This window comes from Setaria italica, chromosome IV (genome assembly GCF_000263155.2).
Source record: "Setaria italica strain Yugu1 chromosome IV, Setaria_italica_v2.0, whole genome shotgun sequence".
Lineage (NCBI taxonomy): Eukaryota > Viridiplantae > Streptophyta > Magnoliopsida > Poales > Poaceae > Setaria > Setaria italica.
This window is the reverse complement of record NC_028453.1, coordinates 35,756,275-35,776,350: the sequence shown is the minus strand read 5'-3', so window position 1 is coordinate 35,776,350 and position 20,076 is coordinate 35,756,275. Positions and strand designations below refer to the sequence as shown.

Here is a 20,076-nt window from a genome sequence, read left to right as displayed (position 1 = left end):
TTTAGAAATTATTCTTGCTTGCATAACTGAAGGAGGTCATGTGAGTTTTTTGGTTATCATCACTAACATAAAAAATTGTGTATTTCACTACGTGAAAACGTATTTTAGCTAATGTGGAATAAGTAACGGGCTCAATAATCCATGTTACTAGTAAGACCTTGAAGTCGGGACCCGAACCCCAGCCACCATGACACCCATTACCTTTGACACGTAAAATGTAACGGATATTAACAACGCTCGTTACCAATGGCATTGGTAACAGGCATTACCAAAGCCCGTTACTAAAAAAGCGTTTCTTCGCTTTGCAATTTTGTAACGGGCTTCATTGAAGCACATTACAAATGATAATGCATTGGTAACAGGTTACCAACGCATGTTACCTTTGTGCTTCAAGTTATAAGCCGCACCTTTATTTTGAAGTTGACATGTCCTCATTTCCTCTATTGGCCCTAAACCTAGGCTCCGACATTGCTGCCACCGCTGCTTGCCTGCCAGATCCACATAACGCTGTCCCTTCCTAACCGACACTAGCTCGGATCCGCACGGCGCCACTGCTCTCCCCAATAGGCACCACAACTCCCTCCTCGACCAGCATGGTGCCACTCCTCCCAAACTAGCACCGCCTCGGATCCACCACATGAGAGTGGCTAGGGCTGGTAGGCGCCCATAAGAGAGGTGTATGTATGTGACAGCTCCCTTCTCATCCCATGAAGTGTGCATTCTCCAATGTAAACAAAGATCGCTAGAATCTACTCTCCCTTAGTGTGTACTTCTATCTCCTATTGCTGTGCTCTAGAGGTGATTGAAGAACATAGAAGTACTTAGCAATTTATCTCAGTATCATTGTTCTCTCAACTAGCTGCGCTGTAGTTATCTTTTATGCCACACCCGGTTTTATAAACAAAACTGAATGTTATCTACATGTATATATGTATGCTAGCATCTAGTTTCATTCATATATAGTGACATTATGAGTAATAATATCATGTATAAATATTTAAAGGATTTGAAAGTCTACCAGAGACATACAATTTAAACTGGAAATGGAGGTGGTGAGATCCAAAATTCAAATTAGTTGGTGGGCATGTAGGATGGTGCGTGGATAGGTGCAAGTACATTCGAGAGTTGGTGGAAAGGTGGGATTGTGCGGGAGTATGGGCAACGTGGGAACTTGCCAGGGCATGTGCGCATGGGTACATGCGTGGGAGGGGAGGCCGAGACCACCCAACAGTGTGTACACAAGGTGGGTATGTTGAGGGTGGGTGAGAAAACAATAAAAATCAGGTTTGGAAACACCTGCGCGGAGTGTTCATCTATACATGGCTAAACGGGCTGGGCCTAACGGGAGGCATGAGGCCCAGCATGATTTGGCCCAGCACCAGCACGACCTGGCCCAATTAAGGATGGGCCTGGGCCAGAACGGCTCGGTATGTCGGGCCAGTCTTGGGCCGCTGCCACAACCCGCGGGCCAGCACTGGCACAACCTGTTTAATTGGATGGTCTGGTTTGGCCCGCTATATCTTCCCTCACCCATTTAAAATAGTTATATTTGTGATTGTGTGAACATATTATACTTATATATGTATATCAGTACATGACAACTTGTATATGTGTATCCCTATATGTATGTGAAAACCATCGAAATTCTAGCTATGTGGACTTGTTATATGTATTTATGCATCAATTGTCATCGGTTTGGAGGTTTTTTTAGCGGGGCAATAGGTAGCCCGACCCACCTAGCATGTCGGGTCGTTGGGCCAGCATGGCCGTATAAGCCCTACAAGGGCTGGGCCTAGGCCTATGAGATGGCACAGCAGGTGGCCCGGCCCAGCCCGCCACTATGACCGAGCCAATGCAGGTAGGGCCAAAACAGGCTGGGCCAGGACAGGCCCGTGCCAGGCCGGGCCGGTCAGCCTGTTTGGCCATGTATAGTTTCATCAAATATTGCTGTCGTGGATAGCGATGTGCAATGCTCGATCGCGTAACGGAGGGATTTGTACGCATGACCTTTGGGTGAAAAATATTTTCAAAACAACTCGAACATTATAGTATAGATTCATGTAACCAAGTAAACATATGTGTAACATGGCCTGTCTATTAATCTATTCACTATATATGATGCAAGTTTTGTGCTGTCCACGCTCTGTACGATACTTAGTCATGGCTGGACCTTTTCCCACAGAAGAAAACCTACCACACAGCATAGAGTTTTCATCCCAAAAGTTTATTTCGCCACACACAGGCACCGACAGCAAAGTTACCAAAACCGTTTGACCAGGACTGCCGCTCATTTCCTTCCTCTCGGTGTGAGGTACACGTGCAAAGGGTAAAGCCTGTTGGTCGTAAACTGGATGGTTCCATCCTTGCCCTCGTCGCCTTCCTTGAGCCTCCAGGCAAAGTCCTGCACGAACCTCGCCATGGCCGTGCACGAGATGTTCGTAGCCTGCGTGGCGCCAGCACAGACCCTCCTTCCGGCGCCGAAGGCCATGGTCTTAAACTTGTCCGCACGCTCGAACCTCCCATCCAGAAACCTCTCGGGCTTCCATTCCTCCGGCTCGTCCCAGTCGTTCTTGTTCATGTTGCATCCATAGAGGTTGACGATCACCTGGAATGATTAGAGGTGCATTAGTGAAATACATCATATTGTCAGCAGTCAACATTTTTAGACGGATGCATTAGAACTCAATTGTCAGCCGGCAACATTTACGTACAAACGCATTAGAACTCAATTGTGTTGTGTTTATTACCTCTGTGCCGGCTGGAATGTCATAGCCAGCCAAGTTGGTATCCTCATGGACAAATCGTGGAGGCACTACTGAAACTGAAGGATGACGCCTAAGGGTCTCATGGAACACCGCGTTCAAGTAAGGTAACCGTGGGAGGTCATCCTCAGTGACTGTCTCATTGCCGCATACCTCTTGAATTTCCTCGTAAAGACGTTCCTGATGTGCACAATCGATGTGATTAGCAATATGTATGTAGCTCCATAAACCAGTGAAAAAATAGACTTCCAAATGTACCTGTTTTTCTTGGTTCTTGGAGAGCTCATACATGGCCCATTCGGTTGTGGACAGAGTAGTATCTGCAGCTTCTATGATTGCCTCCCAGATCAGTGACGTCACTTGCTCATCAGTCAGTGTATTCTGTGCTAGCAGGAAGTCCAGATAGGATACCCGAGCCTGCAATCAGAGTTTGATAATTCAATAACTCAAAAACAATCTTTTCGTTTTCCTACAAATATTACTGTCAAAGTAGACAATGTATTACCTCTCCGCGTGCGATTCTTTTCTTCTGCTGATTGATCAAGGCTCGTACGACTGCAGTTCGTCTAGCTTCTGTTGTACTCACTGTTGTGTCAAAGCTCTGATTTGGAATCCAACCGAGGTAGGGGAAGAACTCCCTCCAGTCGACCTCAAGAGCACACATCATCGGGTCAACCACAGCGATCTGGTAGATTTCCTCCTTCGATATAATTTTCCCAAACTCTTCTACGTAGATCGAGCTCACATCCTCACCTAAAGCCTGAATTTACAGCACACATATCCTCAATATAGAAGTAACTAAACGAATCCTTCTTACATTCTATTTTGTATTAAGGAATGCAAGAGACCTATGTGAAGTTGTTCAACAGGTTATCTGGGACAGACTGACAGTAAAACTTCATAAAGCGCTAATAACAGTTATAAAGTGTTATTGACACGAAAGGTAAACCAGTAAATGGACTTACCTGAATCAAGGATAGGCGGAATAGCTCATCCTTGAAAACTTCCCGGAAGTTCACAGGAGCTTTGGGGTCATTAGCCACCAATGCGTGGAAGGTGCTCAACATGTTACCAATCACCATGTCCCTTATGCCCCGAAATTGTTTCTGAAATTTGTGCAAGCACACCAATTTTACACCTCACTTGATAGAAATTTTGACTTATACACACTCAAAATCTTGCAGCAAAACTGTAGGTACTGAATTTGTTATAACCCATACCTGGCCAGAAGCGCCCAGCACGCTCAGCATAATATAGCGCTTCGCTATTTTATGGAAGTCGCCATGGTCACTTGTAGCAACCATCTTTTTGTCACGACTGAGCACTGAAATTGCAGCGGGTAGTTTCCGAGTAGATATGGATTGGAACTTTGCAACCATAGCCTGCAAGAGATAGAACATAATATCAGCCGTCACACTTTGCCCTGAAGAGCATAAAAATATTGTACTCCTATAATTGCAAAGGCTCAGCTTTGAACTTTACCTCTTTGGCAACTTCAGTTGAATTGACGATAGCCATAGAAGATGCACCACTTCTTATAGTGTATATTGGCCCGTAGACTTGGGCCCATCTTGCAAAGGTTTGATGAGGCTTTTTTTCTTTCAGCTGATGAAGGTTCCCAATGATAGGTAAACCAGGAACAGCTGTATGATAACACCATAATAACAATTAACCAAAGCTTTAGTTTCCTTCCTTGAAGAATACTGAATTTGGAATATTTCTGTTTGAATGATGTAAACTGGAGAAAATGCCAGGAAACAAGAAAATTAGGATCGGGGTCATTCATGAGTACGGTGCGTGCATGCGTCATGCATGTGCTGGGTATGTATGGTATGCGCCGTGCAATGTTTCTATTCTAGTAGTAAAAGGAATAGAGAGAGTTCAGTTCTTCCACCGGCTTGGTTTCTATCCTGATGGAGCGGACGGATCAAGTAGCTGTAGCCTATAGGGAAGGGTGATTGGGCAGCATTGTCACCTGGGGGTGCGTTGAGGCGGTCCTTTTGCCCCGCGACCCGGCTGGCCCCCGCGGCGAGCGCGGCCGCTGCGACCATCCCGCCGGCGGCGATAGATGCCAACACAGTCTCCATCGGGAAACGGCAGGGCGCGGGGGAGTGGAAGTAAAGCGTGAAGAGTGGTGGAGACGGAACGGGAGGGGCGCTGCGCGCTTCTGTTCTTTCACTTCTTCTTATACTAGTATATATAGAGCATACGAAATGACGGGAGGGACGCGAGTCGATCGATCGCTAGTCGCTAGGCGTGGGATGTGGAAAAGATATGTGTAGTTCAACCCCGGTTTGGTAGAAGCACGTGGAAGACTTTACTACGCATGATATGATTGGGCTAGCAAAACTTTTCCTCTTTGTGCAGAACCATTGACTCACATCGAGCCTCTGTTTTTTCCTTCAGCCATAAAAGAAAAACGAGTAAAAGTGTAGTTTCGATTTGGTTCCCATCTTCGCTGTTGTGGGAGGGCCGCCGGTGCCGGTGGGTCAGGGCCCCAGCCGGGGAGGCCCTGCGCGGCAGCGGCCGATGGCCAGGCGGCCCGGTCGGGGAGGCCCCGCGTCGGCGGTCAGGGCCCCAACCGGGGAGGCCCTGCACGGACGGCGGCCAGGCGGCATGGCCGGGGAGGCCCCGCGCCGGCGGCGGACAGTGGAGGGAGGAGAGAGGAGGAGAGGGAGGAGAGGAAGTAGTGGAGGGAGAGAGAGGTCGGTGATGGGTTGGGAAAGGATAAGGTAGTAATGGGGAGAGAGAGGTCTATGGGAAAGGATAAGTTAAGGTCGGTGAGGAGAGAGAGTAGATTGGGGGAATAAAAAAAGAGTGGATATAGTCCCGGTTGGAACCACCAACCGGAACTAAATATCCTACCAGATTCCCTTGTTATTTCTAGCCGTTACAACCGGGACTAAAGGAGGCTCTTTAGTCTCAGTTGATATTATTGATCGGGACTAAAGAACCCCCGTTGGAGCTGATTTTTGAACGCGGGACTAAAGCTCCTTTAGTCCCAGGTGAAAAACGAGCGGGACTAAAAATGCTAGATGGAAGATTTATTCTCTACTAATGTTCCGTGATGTGTGTGGAGGAGTTGCTATCTTTATCTCTTGTTAACTCCGAGCAGAGACATTTTGAGGCTCCTCTTCAACCTGTTGTCATGCTCAAGGAATGAGTGACGAGTCAACCTTTGAGTAGTTTCAAACCACCTACGCAACTGGCTAAGATTATATCTCTTCCGTGACAGACTAACACTCCAAGAGTCAAAAAACGTGGTCAAGAATAATCTGCTTGACCACAAGGCCCCTTGCAAGTATTTGGCATCTCCTGCAGAAAGTATTGTGCGTGGTCTAGGCATACATGTTAGACTCCAGGCAATTGATAATTACTAGTACGATACCCGCGTGTTGCTACGATGAACAGGTGTCATCATTAATTTAGAGTCATATACTGATCATCAGGTAACTATGGATATTTTGCCCAATGAATTGACATTGTGAGGAAAGTAATGACAATAATATAAGACGTACCATTAAAGATAAACCTTCAAAATAAATTTATATAATTGGTATAAATAAATTAATTTAAGAATTAACAAGAATATTTTCATACAAGATAAATACTGAACTCGGTGATGTGGGAAGCATAAAATTAAGTTAACAGGGCAGGTCGTTAATTATTGAACCATTGATGTTCCTGGACTACTGGTTAATCGAATATAATGGTTGGACCTATTGGACCGTTGGTTCGGATGGTCGAATAACAACAATTCGAAATCCAAGTCGCAAGCGTAGCCATAGCCTGGTGGTGGGATATTATGTCTCTAAATGGTGCAGGTCGTGGGTTCAAAATCTTATCTTTTGATATTTTTTCTTGTTTTGCGGCTGGTTTGTGGTGGACAGTTTTTATATGGTTTTCTATATATGTCACGGTGGAGGCCGATTTATGCCCGCTCTGTATGCCACGCACCGGTTCCACGCCCCTTTAAGCTCTCGTCTATGATTTGGGGGTGTTTGGGAACATGCTAAACTTTAGCACCTGTCACATCGGATATTTGAATACTAATTAGGAGTATTAAACATAGTCTAATTACAAAACTAATTGCACAGATGGAGTCTAATTCGCGAGACGAATCTATTAAGCCTAATTAGTCCATGATTTGACAATGTGGTGCTACAGTAACCATTTGCTAATGATGGATTAATTAGCCTTAATAGATTCGTCTCGCGAATTAGACTTCATCTGTGCAATTAGTTTTGTAATTAGCTCATGTTTAGTCCTTCTAATTAGCATCCGAATATCCGATGTGACCCTGCTAAAGTTTAGCACCTCGTAGCCAAGCAACCCCTAACGATGGTTGAAAAAAACACATACTTTTTAATATTAGGTATAGATATCGTGATTCATGAGACTCCTGGGTCACGAGGCTTCCAAGCCGCCCGGCCCCTAGCGGCCCATCAGATCCATGAGTAGCAGCACATTATTATGAACTAATTGCATGTACAACAGATGCACATTCAAAGGAATATGCACGTGTACATGCTAGATGTTCATAGCAACAATATATTACTCTTTCATCATTATTTGGACATGTCAACATACAACTTAGCAGTTCATAACACATCAACATCAACGTTATAGAACATAACACACATATATAAAACAACACAAAGATCAACATATTAGCAGTTTCATTGTCAACATAAGCATCAATTGAAACTATTGAATTAAACTAGCGCAATCTAACTTAGCAGTTCATCCTGATAACTAACAGAACATAATAATGCGAAAGGAAAAAGTCTAACTAGGTAAAAGAGCAATTCGATCATAACGACTCCAGCGCTTACATCACTTGAGTAGAACTTGGCGGTGGCGCTTACATCACTGCCACGAAGCAGGCTAAAGCTCCACTGTCCCCACCACAGTCACCGAGGTCCTCGTTGAAGAATGGGAGCTGGGCCTTCGCTGCAGCCAAGGACGCTGCTGCTCAGGCCTCGAGCGTGGCCGCATTTGCCGCTGCCCGAGTGCAAGACAGTAGCACCTTCCACGCCTTGCCATGGATCTGGTCAAGGCGGTGGCCAAGAAGCTGATGGCTACCTACCTCACCACGATAGAGGGTGGCATTGACAAAAGCACGAGGCAACTACGGAGGAGCAAGGCGGAGTAGGATCTGGACGGCGGTGGAGGTGCGACGGCTGTAGAGGAGCACCGGTGGTGGTGGTGCAGCATCTGCGAAGAAGGATGTCTATATGAGGGTTAGGGTTAGGGCGCTGCCGCCACACCCCCCACCCTACATATAACCGAAAAAATTCAAACTGGTTAAGTTTTGGACCTGTTGGAATAACTAAACATTCTACAAGGGTCAATATTGGACCGATTAGAACGTTTCGGTATTCTAATCGGTCCGGAATTGGGCTGGCATGTTTATCCATTTTTTAAAAAAAACTAAAAAAATTAAGATAACAAATATTTAACATCATAACAAATATTAAAACATGATAAAAATTAATAGAAACATTGCCCAAGCGGGGTGTCTTATCATTTCATGTTGCTTACGTTTTTCTTTGTGCCATCGCATCAATTTTGCATGTGCCTTGTTTATGAACAAATATTTTAGGTGTGGTATTAGAGGGAAATACCACATAACTTTCACAAGAACTCTCTTCTTGGTATAGGCTATCCCTTAAAATCACCAAGGTCATCTTGCCTGATCTTATACCGCAGCGCGCCGCACACAGGACAAGCATCCAATTTCTCGTAATCCTCACCGCGATAGAGGATACAGTCATTAGGACATGCGTGTATCTTCTGTACCTCCAATCTTAAAGGGAAAACAACCTTTTTAGCTTCATAAGTTGAGGATGACTATTTGTTTTCCTCAGTAAGCATGTTCTTTATGATTTTTAATAACTCATCAAAACCCTTATTGGACACTCCATTTGTTGCTTCCTATTGCAGCATTTCCAGTGTGGTATCCAATATTTTGTACCCCTTTTTGCAATCTGGTAAAATAATTTTTTATGGTCCTCTTACATACGCTCGAATTTCTTTAACTCCTTCACACTTTCGTAGTCTTCCTTTGCATCTCACAACACATGACCTAGATCATCAGCAAGACCTTCTTCTACAGCCACCTCTTCTTCAGCCTCGTCAATTGCAGCATTTGCAAAGGTACCTCCTTGAGTTCAGTCTGGAATGTTGTTATCATCATCTTCTTCGTCGTCATCTTCTATCATAATTTCTCTTTCCCCATGCTTGGTCCAAACAAAATAGTTAGGCACGAAACTCGAACAGTATATGTGGGCGTGAATAGTCCTTTTGGATGACTAATCCTTCTTATTTTTGCATGGACAACAAATGAAACCAGATGGCAGCTTATTGGCCTATGCCAAATGAAGAAAATCACTCATGCCATTAATGTACTCCATGGAGCATTTGTTAGCATTGTACATCCATTACCGTTCCAGTAAAGTATTACCCAAAGAAAGATATTCCGATCATGCACACAATTATGAAGCATAACAAATTTCTCATTCTCTTTCTTGATACAAATTTCATAAAACACAAACTTAAAACTTAATTATTGCTAAAAGTTTAGATTGAAATACACAAATTTAAAAATTAGACCGAAATTACATGATACACTACGACAAGCATCCACTGAGTACTACAAAGGAGGTCTTTAAGCATCCTTGGGTGGCGAAGATGAATGTTTAGCTAACCCGGCCTCACCCTCGGGAGTATTTGTGCCTCCTACCAAGTACCACATATGAGGGAGGAGTTGGATCTGTTTGACCTGAAACCCCTAGGACTGGCGATGTAGCATAACGACCATCAAAAGGAGATTCCTAGCCAGCTGCAACAGCAGCATCTTCATGAAATCTTTCCAAATGGCGAAGCATTACTCTCTCCCATGCTCCAAGTTTCTTAAGCTTGTCATGAGGGCCAACTGGGGTTTTCCTCTTGACGCGAGAGGAACAACGATCCCACCACTATCGCCACTCCCTCCAACAACAGTTGATTAGATAACACTTTGCATGTTGATCAGATAACACTTTGTTTTTTTTGAAATCCGGCAATAATACATTAGTATTATGAATGACCAAATTATATATTTTTTGACCTCTAGTTGCATATACATGGCTCTTGGCAAAGATTGAATGAATTTACTCTATTTTTTCACATTTACATAGCTTATATTTGCAAGGACCAAATTATGAACAAATTTACTCCATTTTTCCATAATTTATTTAGCTCATATTTGCAAGGACCGAATTATAAATAAATTTACTCTACTTTTCCTCTACCCTTATATTGATCAAGTACTTTAACTAATATGAAGCATAACATGCAAAAATTGTAGTTCGAATGCATGTATAAATAAAATCGCTCTATTCTCCCTCATTCTAAAAATCACAAATTTCTCTATCTCTAAAGCATAAAACAAAAAATACTAATATGAAAGAAGGGAGGATGAAGTTTCTAATAACTTTTAAAACACTTTGATAAGGTACCCAAACGGTCATGCATGGGTCTGAAATCCTATCCAGAGCTGGTCTTCTTATTCTCCCCATCTAGGATGGAAAGGCTACTGCTGTACTGACTGATAAGGTACCCACATCACTCCATTATCATCCCACACCGGGCATGGTGAATTTGATGTTGGAGGAGCCCATGATGTGGTAGGGTACTACTTTTGTTGAGAACATTCACCCCTCTACCTTTTAGCTGCTCTTGGAGGTGAAGATGGCCCCTCTTGGTGCATGGGTGACCTCATTCTTTTTTTTAATGACCGATCACTTGTAACGGCCTTTTGGTTGGAATACTTGGCCAAAAGCTTGTTAAATGTGATTTTCCCTTTTGCATCACTCGCTTGATCTTTGGCCAAGTTAAGCTTCCATGTTCGAATCTCCGGACGCTTCGGTTTCAACATCCGGGGGCGACCCTTGGCCAGACCGGTCTAACCAGCCACCTGAACCGGTCTAATCAATTTTTCCTGCTCAGCAGGCTCAAACAGTCTTTGACCAATCGGCGCGGTCCACCCTTGCCCCCTGTGTCCAGGAGCTCTCACGGTGATCTTGAATGACTCTCTGCCATCAGGAGTCTTCTCACATGCCACTTCCCGTGTTAACTCCTTGCCCCTCAAATCGGGCTCTCTTCCCCAACTACCACATTCTTGCCTTTGGTTGCTTCAGCTTGATGTGGCCGAACTAGTACCTTGGGCTGTTGCAAATCCATGGTGTTGACAGGGAAAGGTGTCTTGTCCACTTGCATCTCGTGAAAAGTCAAACGACCTTCGTTTATGGCCGATTGAACCTGTTGTCGAAACACATTGCAAACATTAGTAGTATGCGAAAAAGAATTATGAAACTTGCAACATGCATGCTTTTTCAACTCTTCAAGTGGATGTATGGCATGAGATATCTTAATGTTTCCAAGCTTAAACAATTCATCAAATATGTGGTCACATTTGGAAACTTCAAAAGTAAATTTTACCTCTTCTTGCCGACCCTTATGAGCCGGTTTAAGAGATGAACAAGAATAAGTCTTAGCCTTGGAAGGCCACACGAACTCAGCAACATACACATCATTATCATCATCGTTCGAACTATCAGAATCATATTCATTAGCGTGCATATTGGACCGACGAGATTTAAAGCTTTCTATCTCTTTATTCATTCGGTTTTCTTGGATTAAAGCTCTCACTTGTACTTGTGCAACCGAAAGAAAATCATAACCATCTATTCTATCCCTAATAGATGATCTTAAGCCTTTGAAAGCAATATCAGTAAGATCCATATCAGAAATCGACAAATTAAAACAATGATTTTTGGTTTCTTTGAATTGTTTTATATACTCAGAAATGGATTCATCTCTACTTTACCTAACTAATGTTAAATCTGTCAATTTTAATTGGAAGCTCCCACTATAAAAGTGATCATGAAATTTCTGTAATAATTGATCCCAAGAATCAATAGAACCAGGAGCTAAGGATGAAAACCAAGCAAAAGCAGTTCAAGTTAAAGACAAAGAAAACAATCGCATTTTCAAAGCATTGTAGGAACCTGCTTCACCTAGTTGAGCAGTAAACTGACTAATATATTCCCAAGTGGTCTAGTTATCATCACCATTAAATTTAATAAAATCAGGCATACGCCAACCAACAGGAAAGGGAACATTATCAAACTTTATATGGCTTTTGGTACAACTTAGAGTTGCAATATCAACACCAAGCTTATTTCTCATCACATTAGCCAAATCTTCTTTAAATTTAGCAATTTCGCTCTAATTAGAATTATTTGGCTATTGTGGCATTGTATTTACCGTATTCATATTATTCAAATGGGCCATGCTATTAGCTAGAGAGAGCCTATAAGCCTCAAAAACATCATTGAGTATGACGTTAGGTGATTGATGATGTATGCACTGTTGTACTATATAAAGGCATAGAATTTTCAAGCACATTGGTACGGCTAGGAGCAGCCGAACTCGGCACAACAACAAGTGGCACAGGCTAGTCCGACACAACCTCCAGCGCACTGGTTAGACCTATCTGACCGCTCCAGCCGTGTTCGGCTTTTGCGGTTGGACCGGCGGCATCTGACCAGGGAAGAAGTTGGGCGGCATGCCATACAATGGATTTTCAAGAATAACCCCTGGCGTAGCCGACGAGCTAGGATGCACTACCCCACGTGAATCAATTTGAGGAGTACCGCTACTTGTAATATATTAGTCGATGTAACAGATTTCCCCTTCTCTATATCTTCTAGTCATTCTAAACGTGCAATGTAAGAAGCAAGAAGCTCATCACTATCCAAAACATGTTGATTAACCTTTTCATTAAGTGTAGATGGGTTAAGGGTGATTTGCTTACAATGCTGATTAACTCAACCTTGTTGTCGTTTCTCTTGAACGAGGGCATTACAAAACCTTGCACTCTTGTCACCGTGCCCTAGTGGTCCTTCTTAAAGCCCATTAAGAACTGCGTTTTGAAGTACTCCTCTGCCGCCAAATACTTCTGGCGCTCTTCCTCGTTGAGATCTTCAATGGAGGCCATGATGATGTTGTCCTTGTCGATTTCTGTAGTAGGTCCCATCTAGCTAGGGTTTGATAGAACGGTTGTAAATACCAGATCTTTCGTCCCCAGCGAAGTCACCAAAAATGTGTTGATGCTTTTTCTGGCCAACACAACGAACTGCGCTAGATCGCGCGCGGTGGAACTTCACCTCGCGAGACTCCTGGCTCTGGCCGGTTAGACCGGTTTGCACAGGGGCAACACGCAAACCTACGTTTACCACCCCTGGAGGGAACCCGTCAGGGATGATGCGTCTAGGGTTGCTCTGAGATTGGCAGACCACTCAGAACATCCTCAACCGCTGTCGAGATGAAGGAGGAAAGCAAGATAAAGTAAAGATAAATATTTTGTTCGATTGGGTGTTAGCTTCAATCGGCCGCGGCCCTTTATATTTATAGGGTGGGGAGGTCTTGCCCCGCAAGAAAATCCTATTACAAATCTTAACCTACTAGGACTCCTCAATTCTACTCGGATTAGGGTTGGACCGGTGAGACCAGTCGTGCCCACCGGTTGGTCTTACCAGACCAGCTATAGGATCTAGGACCGGTCAGACCTCCTGGAGGAACCGGTCTGACCGATTGGTCCCAGCCTAATCGGTTTGCTACTAATTTTGGACTCCAACAGATTGAGTTCGGGAGAGTTCGCAGTGTTGACGAAGAAGATGAACAGGACTTGGATTTGGATTTTCTACATATTTTCAGGAATAGAGGGCTAACATTGCGCATATTACGGCAGAAGAAAGAAACCGTTAACGTCATGTCAATTGTTATTGCAGAGTGCAGACAGCAAAGCTAGAATTGTAGAAACCGTGTGCGTTGTCATGACCATTGTTGCAGATGGAGACGGCCATTTCAAGAGCTGACTACAATAGTGGCCAAGAAACAAGCGCTTTTTGCTTATAAGAACCGTCGTTCGTACGGCCAGTGCTCCAGATGATTCCATTTTTCTTCGGTTTGTCTCACTTAAGCAAGGCAAATGGTTTTAGGCCTTTCAGTTGACATCGTTTTGTCTATTTACAGACGATGACGCCATACTTCGCTAACTCATATTTGCAGACGCACGAGCATCCGTCCGTTATCTTCATTTTTTGGCGGTGTGTATCAACACTTTCTGCAGCAGTGACCGGTGGTGACTCTAGAGGCTTGAGTACCGTCTACTGTCGGTGCCTCCCTGCTGCTACAAGTGATAACTGTTGGTGCTCATTGTTATCCCGGTGGGCCATTTTCAGACGGTACTTCATCCAATTTAATTCCTTCTCCGCTTTAATTCGTTCTTTGCTGTCTTGCTTGGGTCCTTTATCTCTTGTAATATTAACAACTAGCTAGGCCTAGTGCGTATCATCAAACAAGGCGCCTAACGACACTATGCCAAGCTACTAACACTACTACGAAATGATTTTTTCAGTGTCTCCTTCCTTTCCACAGGCAGTTCAAATTATGGACATCCATTGGATATGGTGGCGGCGTCATAGACTATGGCTGCATGAGGAAATAGAACGATTTCCAGAGATGATTTATTTAACGAATCACCCATGAAAGGCGGTCCAATTGGAACCTTGGATACCAGCAAACATAGTTAGTTCCACTAACCATATTCATATTAGCCGCCAAAAACAGATAGACCTTAAACTAGAGCAAGTATCACTCTGCATTGAAGGTTCATAGGAAAAAAAAACTGTAAGTTCGTAACTACGTAGCATAATCTTTCATGGAACCAAGCAAACATCAGGGTAGTAACATGACCTACATAGTAATCAAGATTCATTAGTATATGCTGCAAGTTTGTATCTAACTTGCGTGATGTACACTTCTTATTATTAACTACCACAGACGAAAAATTACAACAGCATACAGAGTTCTCATCCCAAAGTTTCATACACAGGCAACACTGCAACAGCAGATTACTGAAGAAGTGCGAAAACCTGCCCAGAAATGATGCTCATTTCCTTCCTCTAGGTGTAAGGTACACATACAACGGGTAAAGCCTGTTGGTTGTAAGCTGGATGGTGTCAGCCTTCTCCTCGTCGCCTTCCTTGAGCCTCCAGGTGAACTCTTGCACAAACCTCGCGATGGCTGTGCACGAGATGTTCATCGCCTGCATGCTGCCAGCACAGGCCCTCCTTCCTGCGCCAAAGGCCATGGTCTTGTACATGTCTGCAGACTCAAACCTCCCATCCAGAAATCTCTCTGGCTTCCATTCCTCAGGTTCATCCCAGTCTCTCTTATTCATGTTGCATCCGAACAGGTTGATGATCATCTAGCATATTTGTGAATATGTTAGAACTCAACTGTCAGCAGCCAACATTACAAACGCTACGAGACAATATGCAACACCTAGATTGCTGTCCTCGTGCTCACCTCTGTGCCGGCTGGAATGTCATAGCTGGCTAAGTTTGTGTTCTCATGGACAAATCTTGGAGGCACTAGTGGAACTGGAGAATGTCTCCTCAGGGTTTCATGGAATACTGCATTCAAGTAAGGCAACCGTGGGAGGTGATCCTCAGTAACTATCTCATTACTGCAGACCTCTTGGATTTCCTGGTAAAGGCGATCCTGATGTGCAAAAGATGTGTGGTTAACAATTGTGACCAAAGGAGTATGAGAACTTGCATGTCTTTCTGGAAGGTGAAAAAACAAGTTTCGGTACTTGCCTGTTTTTCTGGGTGCTTTGCAATCTCAAACATAGCCCACTCGGTGGTGACCAGAGTAGTATCAGCAGCTTCTATGACTGCCTCCCACACCAGCATTAGCAATTGTTCATCAGTCAGTGTATTCTCTGCTAGCAGGAAGTCCAGATAGGATATCCTAGCCTGCATTGAAGTTTATGGATTTAAGAATTCAAGAATAACCTTTCTATTTTCTCTCTGAGCAAAACTGTTGACGTATGCTGTTCTGTTACCTCTCCACGAGCAATTCTTTTCCTTTGCTGATCAATCAAGGCTCGCATCACTGCTGTTCGCCTACCTTCTGTAGTTAGTACTCTTGTTTCAAAGCTCCTATTTGGAACCCAGCTGAGGTATGGGAAGAAATCCCTCCAGTCGACCTCAATTGCGCACATCATCATGTCAACCACCGTGGCCTGGTAGATTTCCTCCTTTGATATGACCTTTCCAAACTCTTCCACATAGACTGAACTCACATCCTCACCTAAAGCCTAAAATTGTAGAGGCAATCTCAATTTTAGAAATATAATAATAAACAAACTATTATGTACACAGAAGGCCAATGTGAAGTTCTAACCAAGGTATGTTGAACGACAGTAAAAATTATGAAGCAGCATGACTAATCACACTAAATGAAGGCTTACCTGAATCAGGGATAAACGGAATAACTCATTCTTGAAAACTTCCCGGAAATTCAGAGGAGCATTTGGATCATCATTCAACAATGTGTGGAAAGTGCTCAGCATGTTATCAACCATCATGTTTCTTGTGTCCCGAAATTGTTTCTGAAGTTTGTGCAATCACGGCATTATTAGACCTCAGTCGATTAAAATTTGTGGTTGGCGCTCAAGAACACTTATTACAATTGTATGATGTTAAATTGTTACCTATACCTGGCCAGAAGTACCTAGCATGCTTGTCATGATATAACGCTTGACCATTTTGTGGAAGTCACCATAGTCACTTGTAGCAACCATAGTTTTGTCACATGTGAGCACTGACAATGCTTTAGACAGCTTTCGAGTAGATATGGATGAGAATTTTGCAATCATTGCCTATAAAATACAGAATCAATAATAATTATTCTTATTAGTTTTGACGAAATGCGAGAGATCTCTACAACCCCTAATCATTGAGAAGAAACAATGTTAATAGAATACCTAAAAAACTAAGATGTGTTTCTGTTTAATATTGTTAATCCACAGTTTAAAATTAAATAATGCTTTAACTTTTATCCTGATAGTTCTTGTAAGCAAAAGGGGCCATTAAAGACTGATTTATATCCATCAAGAGGGATATTGTAGCAACAATAACATCATATTAGCTTTTAAAATATAATTTTAGGATGTGAGCAGAACTCCTATATCAGTATTTGACTTTGAGATCGCCATTCGAAAGTCAAATTGTAAAGAAAAACACTAAAGAGAAAGCATCGAAAATGTAGAGTTTCTGGTGCAACAATCATGGTAACACTAAAAAAGGTCCAACTGCCACAATTGCCCTGGATTTCTGGAAACTAATGTACAGCAACAACTCATAACCATATGTGTAACAGAACTTAAAAGGTAAAAACACACAACTTCCAACTAACCTCTTTGGCTACTTGAGTTGAATTGAGCACAACTACAGAAGAAGCACCGGTCTTTATAGTGTAAATTGGCCCATAAGTTTCAGCCCATTTTGTAAAGGTTTGGTGGGGTTTCTTTTCTTTCAACTGAAGAAGATTACCAATAAGTGGTAAACCAGGAACAGCTGCATGAAAATAAATAAAATAACTTGAGGGTTTAGTCCTTTTACTCTGACATAGACTGAATAATTGAAATACCCCTGTTTGGTTATGAAGCTGCAGTAGCTGATAAGAGCATACGTTCAGTAAATGCTAAACCTGGTAAACTAAGAGCTGGTCATTATTGAGTTGCTACATGGCAATAAGCACATGCTTGCCCAAAACTAATTTTCCTATAAATATCAAATCAAAAGAACAAAGTGTTCATGAAGGTTCCTGGACTTTGGTAATGCTGTGAAGTTATCTTATACTGCAAGGAAATACTATGGTAAGGTGTAAAAATATTTACTTAGTTCTATTAAAAAACTCCACATTAAGATTTTTCCCATTTTCAAAATGCTTAATTTCAGTTCCTGGACAGTTGATAAATTGAAATAAAAACCTGCAAAACAAGGGATTATAACTTATCAAATAAACTTGTCTAAAGTTGTTTCATGAGCAAGCCTTTCAAAATGGTACTGAAGTTTCAGGGTGCTCCTTTTCAGCAGTTGCTCAATCAGAAGTTCAGAACAATCACCCTTTTAACCAAAAGCAAAAGCAAAAACAAGGATACAGTAAGTGCATGATCCCATTTTATATTTTCTTGTGAGATAAAAAATATTTGTTCAAGCAATATAAATATATAGGAATGAAGTCCCTGTGACACTGCACATGGAAACCTCAAGACTGCTGATTGCTTGCGTAACTGTCAGCGAGAGAACTATATCACTGGACTTGCTGCTTCAGTTGGTGGATGGTCTGAGCTATGAACAGCTCAACAAGATCATAATTGTTCTTTATCTGTTCTGTGATAATGTAGCACATTCAGTGAATATGTTCTCTCTGCTAATAACAATAATGTTTGCTCTTTATTGTACATGCAACTTGCTTTGTGAGAGCGACAGTGCATCAATTGAAACACAAAGAAACAAGGGTTAAGAAGGTCCTGTAAGTCAGTGTAAGAAGGACGATGGGTCTGGTCATTTTCAGCAGTTGCTGAAACAGAACAACCACCCTTTCAATCAAAAGTAATGGTCAGGAACCATTCAATTTTTTTTTACTTTTTTTGCAGATTATTTAAAAATCATTTGTTTAAGCAACATATTTGAAGGAGCAAATATAAAAAGAGTCCATGTGACACCACAAATGGAAATCTTTTTTGTTCTTGAAAGATTCATATGGAAATCTCAAGGCTGCCAACTGCTTGCATAACTGTCAGGAAGAAAATTATATCACTTGACTTGTTGCTGTCAGTTGGTGGAAGTCAGAGCTATGAACAGCCAAACAAGATCATAACTGATGATCTGTTCTGACATAAAGTAGCAATAGCCAAACAAGTTTCTTTTTTTGTTGTTGAAATGAACAGCCAAAAAAGGTCACAAATTGTGTTTATCTGTTCTGCCATAAGTTTCATTCGTGCAGCTTTCTTTGCGAGAGCTCAGAAAGCACTTTCCTTGTGAAAGTACACACCCGACTGTTCAGTGCCCATGCATCGGGACCACTTGGTGGGCCGTGGAGTTGGAGCTATCCGTATTCCATATCCCACGTACATATACTCTCTCCATCCCAAATTACTATTCATTTTAGCTTTTCTAGATATATAACTTTTGCTATGTATATATATCTAGCTGCAAATCAAAAGCTATGTACATAGAAAAGCTAAAACGAATAGTAATTTGGGACGGAGGGAGTATATAACATCTCTTGTCACAAACGTCTGGTGGCTTCTGTTTTGTTACCAACTCTCGTCTTCATGCTCAAGTGAGCCATGAGTCGTGAAGATTTCCTTTTAAATTCGACACCGTCTGCACATGGCTTAGATTATCTCTAATTGCCGGACAAAGAATCTGCTGGAACACGAGGTCGGGACGGACGGCAAGTACTTGGTCCAGAAATACATGTGCACTAATGGACAAGAATTAGGCATAGTTTAGTAGGCACGCTCAAAATGTGATTCGGTCGTGGCCCAGTACACTGTTGCACGACATCAAAATCCCACTTTTTTTTCTAGCTTAAAGTCCACGATAATAAATGCAGGCAGGAATTTATTCATACGCACAAAGAAAGTGGACGTGATTATGCTGAAGGAATTTCTTCCCCAATCCTCCGTCACCCCAAGGAGCGATGAACAGAAGGAGACGGCACCGACCGGGCGGATCAGGGAGGCAGGATGCGATGATCGGGGGCCCGGCATTAATCAGACTAGGGAGCGGGGGATCACCGTCGGCCGACTGACCTGGGGGCGCGTTGGAGCCGTTGTTCTTGGGGCCGACGAGGCCGGCCCTCCCGGCTAGCGCGGCGGCCGCCAGCAGGCCCCCGACGGCCGCCGCCGCCGCCGCTGCGCCGCCCAAGGGGAGCGCCGCCACCAGGGACTCCATGCGGGACCCGGACCCGACTACCCTGCTGCTGTGAGATTGTTGGCGTTGGGGGTGGTATGGGAGCGCGGCGGAGCGGGGAAGAAGACTGAAGATGAGACGACAGCGCGGTGCGACGGACGGGCGCGCTTTATGTCTGCCTATTAAAGCAAGCAAGGCGCCGTTTGGTTCTTCAGGTTTGTTATAAAGGTCTATTTGTTTCCACACTCTAGCTCCTAAAAGATTTTGACCCTGTTTGGGAGGAGGGTGCTAAAATTTAGTCCTGAACTAAATTTTAGTCATCTCAAAAAAAGTGGACTAAATTTTAGCCTTTGGGGGTGTTTGGGAGGGAGCCTAAAGTTTAGCAACTGCTATACCAAATGATCCTTTTACCCCTGGAGTGGCATGAGCCAGAGGTGCCGGCGAGCAGCGCCGTCAGCGCGGGTGCCGCGAGCGCCATCAGCCACGAG

The 20,076-nt window shown here is 43.3% G+C and overlaps 2 protein-coding genes across 2 annotated transcripts; both read right to left on the bottom strand.

The window, feature by feature from the left end:
• Positions 1–2,023: 2,023 nt before the first annotated feature.
• Positions 2,024–4,916, bottom strand: LOC101770285 (ent-kaurene oxidase 2). The gene is made up of 8 exons (XM_004965992.4): positions 4,738–4,916; positions 4,245–4,405; positions 3,983–4,144; positions 3,728–3,868; positions 3,268–3,522; positions 3,021–3,179; positions 2,748–2,942; positions 2,024–2,605 (listed from the first exon to the last, which is right to left on the bottom strand). The coding sequence occupies exons 1-8, from the start codon at positions 4,847–4,849 to the stop codon at positions 2,288–2,290; spliced, it is 1,503 nt and encodes a 500-aa protein (XP_004966049.1). The 5' UTR covers positions 4,850–4,916; the 3' UTR covers positions 2,024–2,287.
• A 9,639-nt stretch (positions 4,917–14,555) lies between these two features.
• On the bottom strand, positions 14,556–19,764 carry LOC101769883 (ent-kaurene oxidase 2). Its single transcript, XM_004965991.4, has 8 exons — positions 19,489–19,764; positions 17,079–17,239; positions 16,381–16,542; positions 16,132–16,272; positions 15,724–15,978; positions 15,476–15,634; positions 15,183–15,377; positions 14,556–15,081 (listed from the first exon to the last, which is right to left on the bottom strand). The coding sequence occupies exons 1-8, from the start codon at positions 19,628–19,630 to the stop codon at positions 14,764–14,766; spliced, it is 1,533 nt and encodes a 510-aa protein (XP_004966048.1). The 5' UTR covers positions 19,631–19,764; the 3' UTR covers positions 14,556–14,763.
• Between the last annotated feature and the right edge of the window lie 312 nt (positions 19,765–20,076).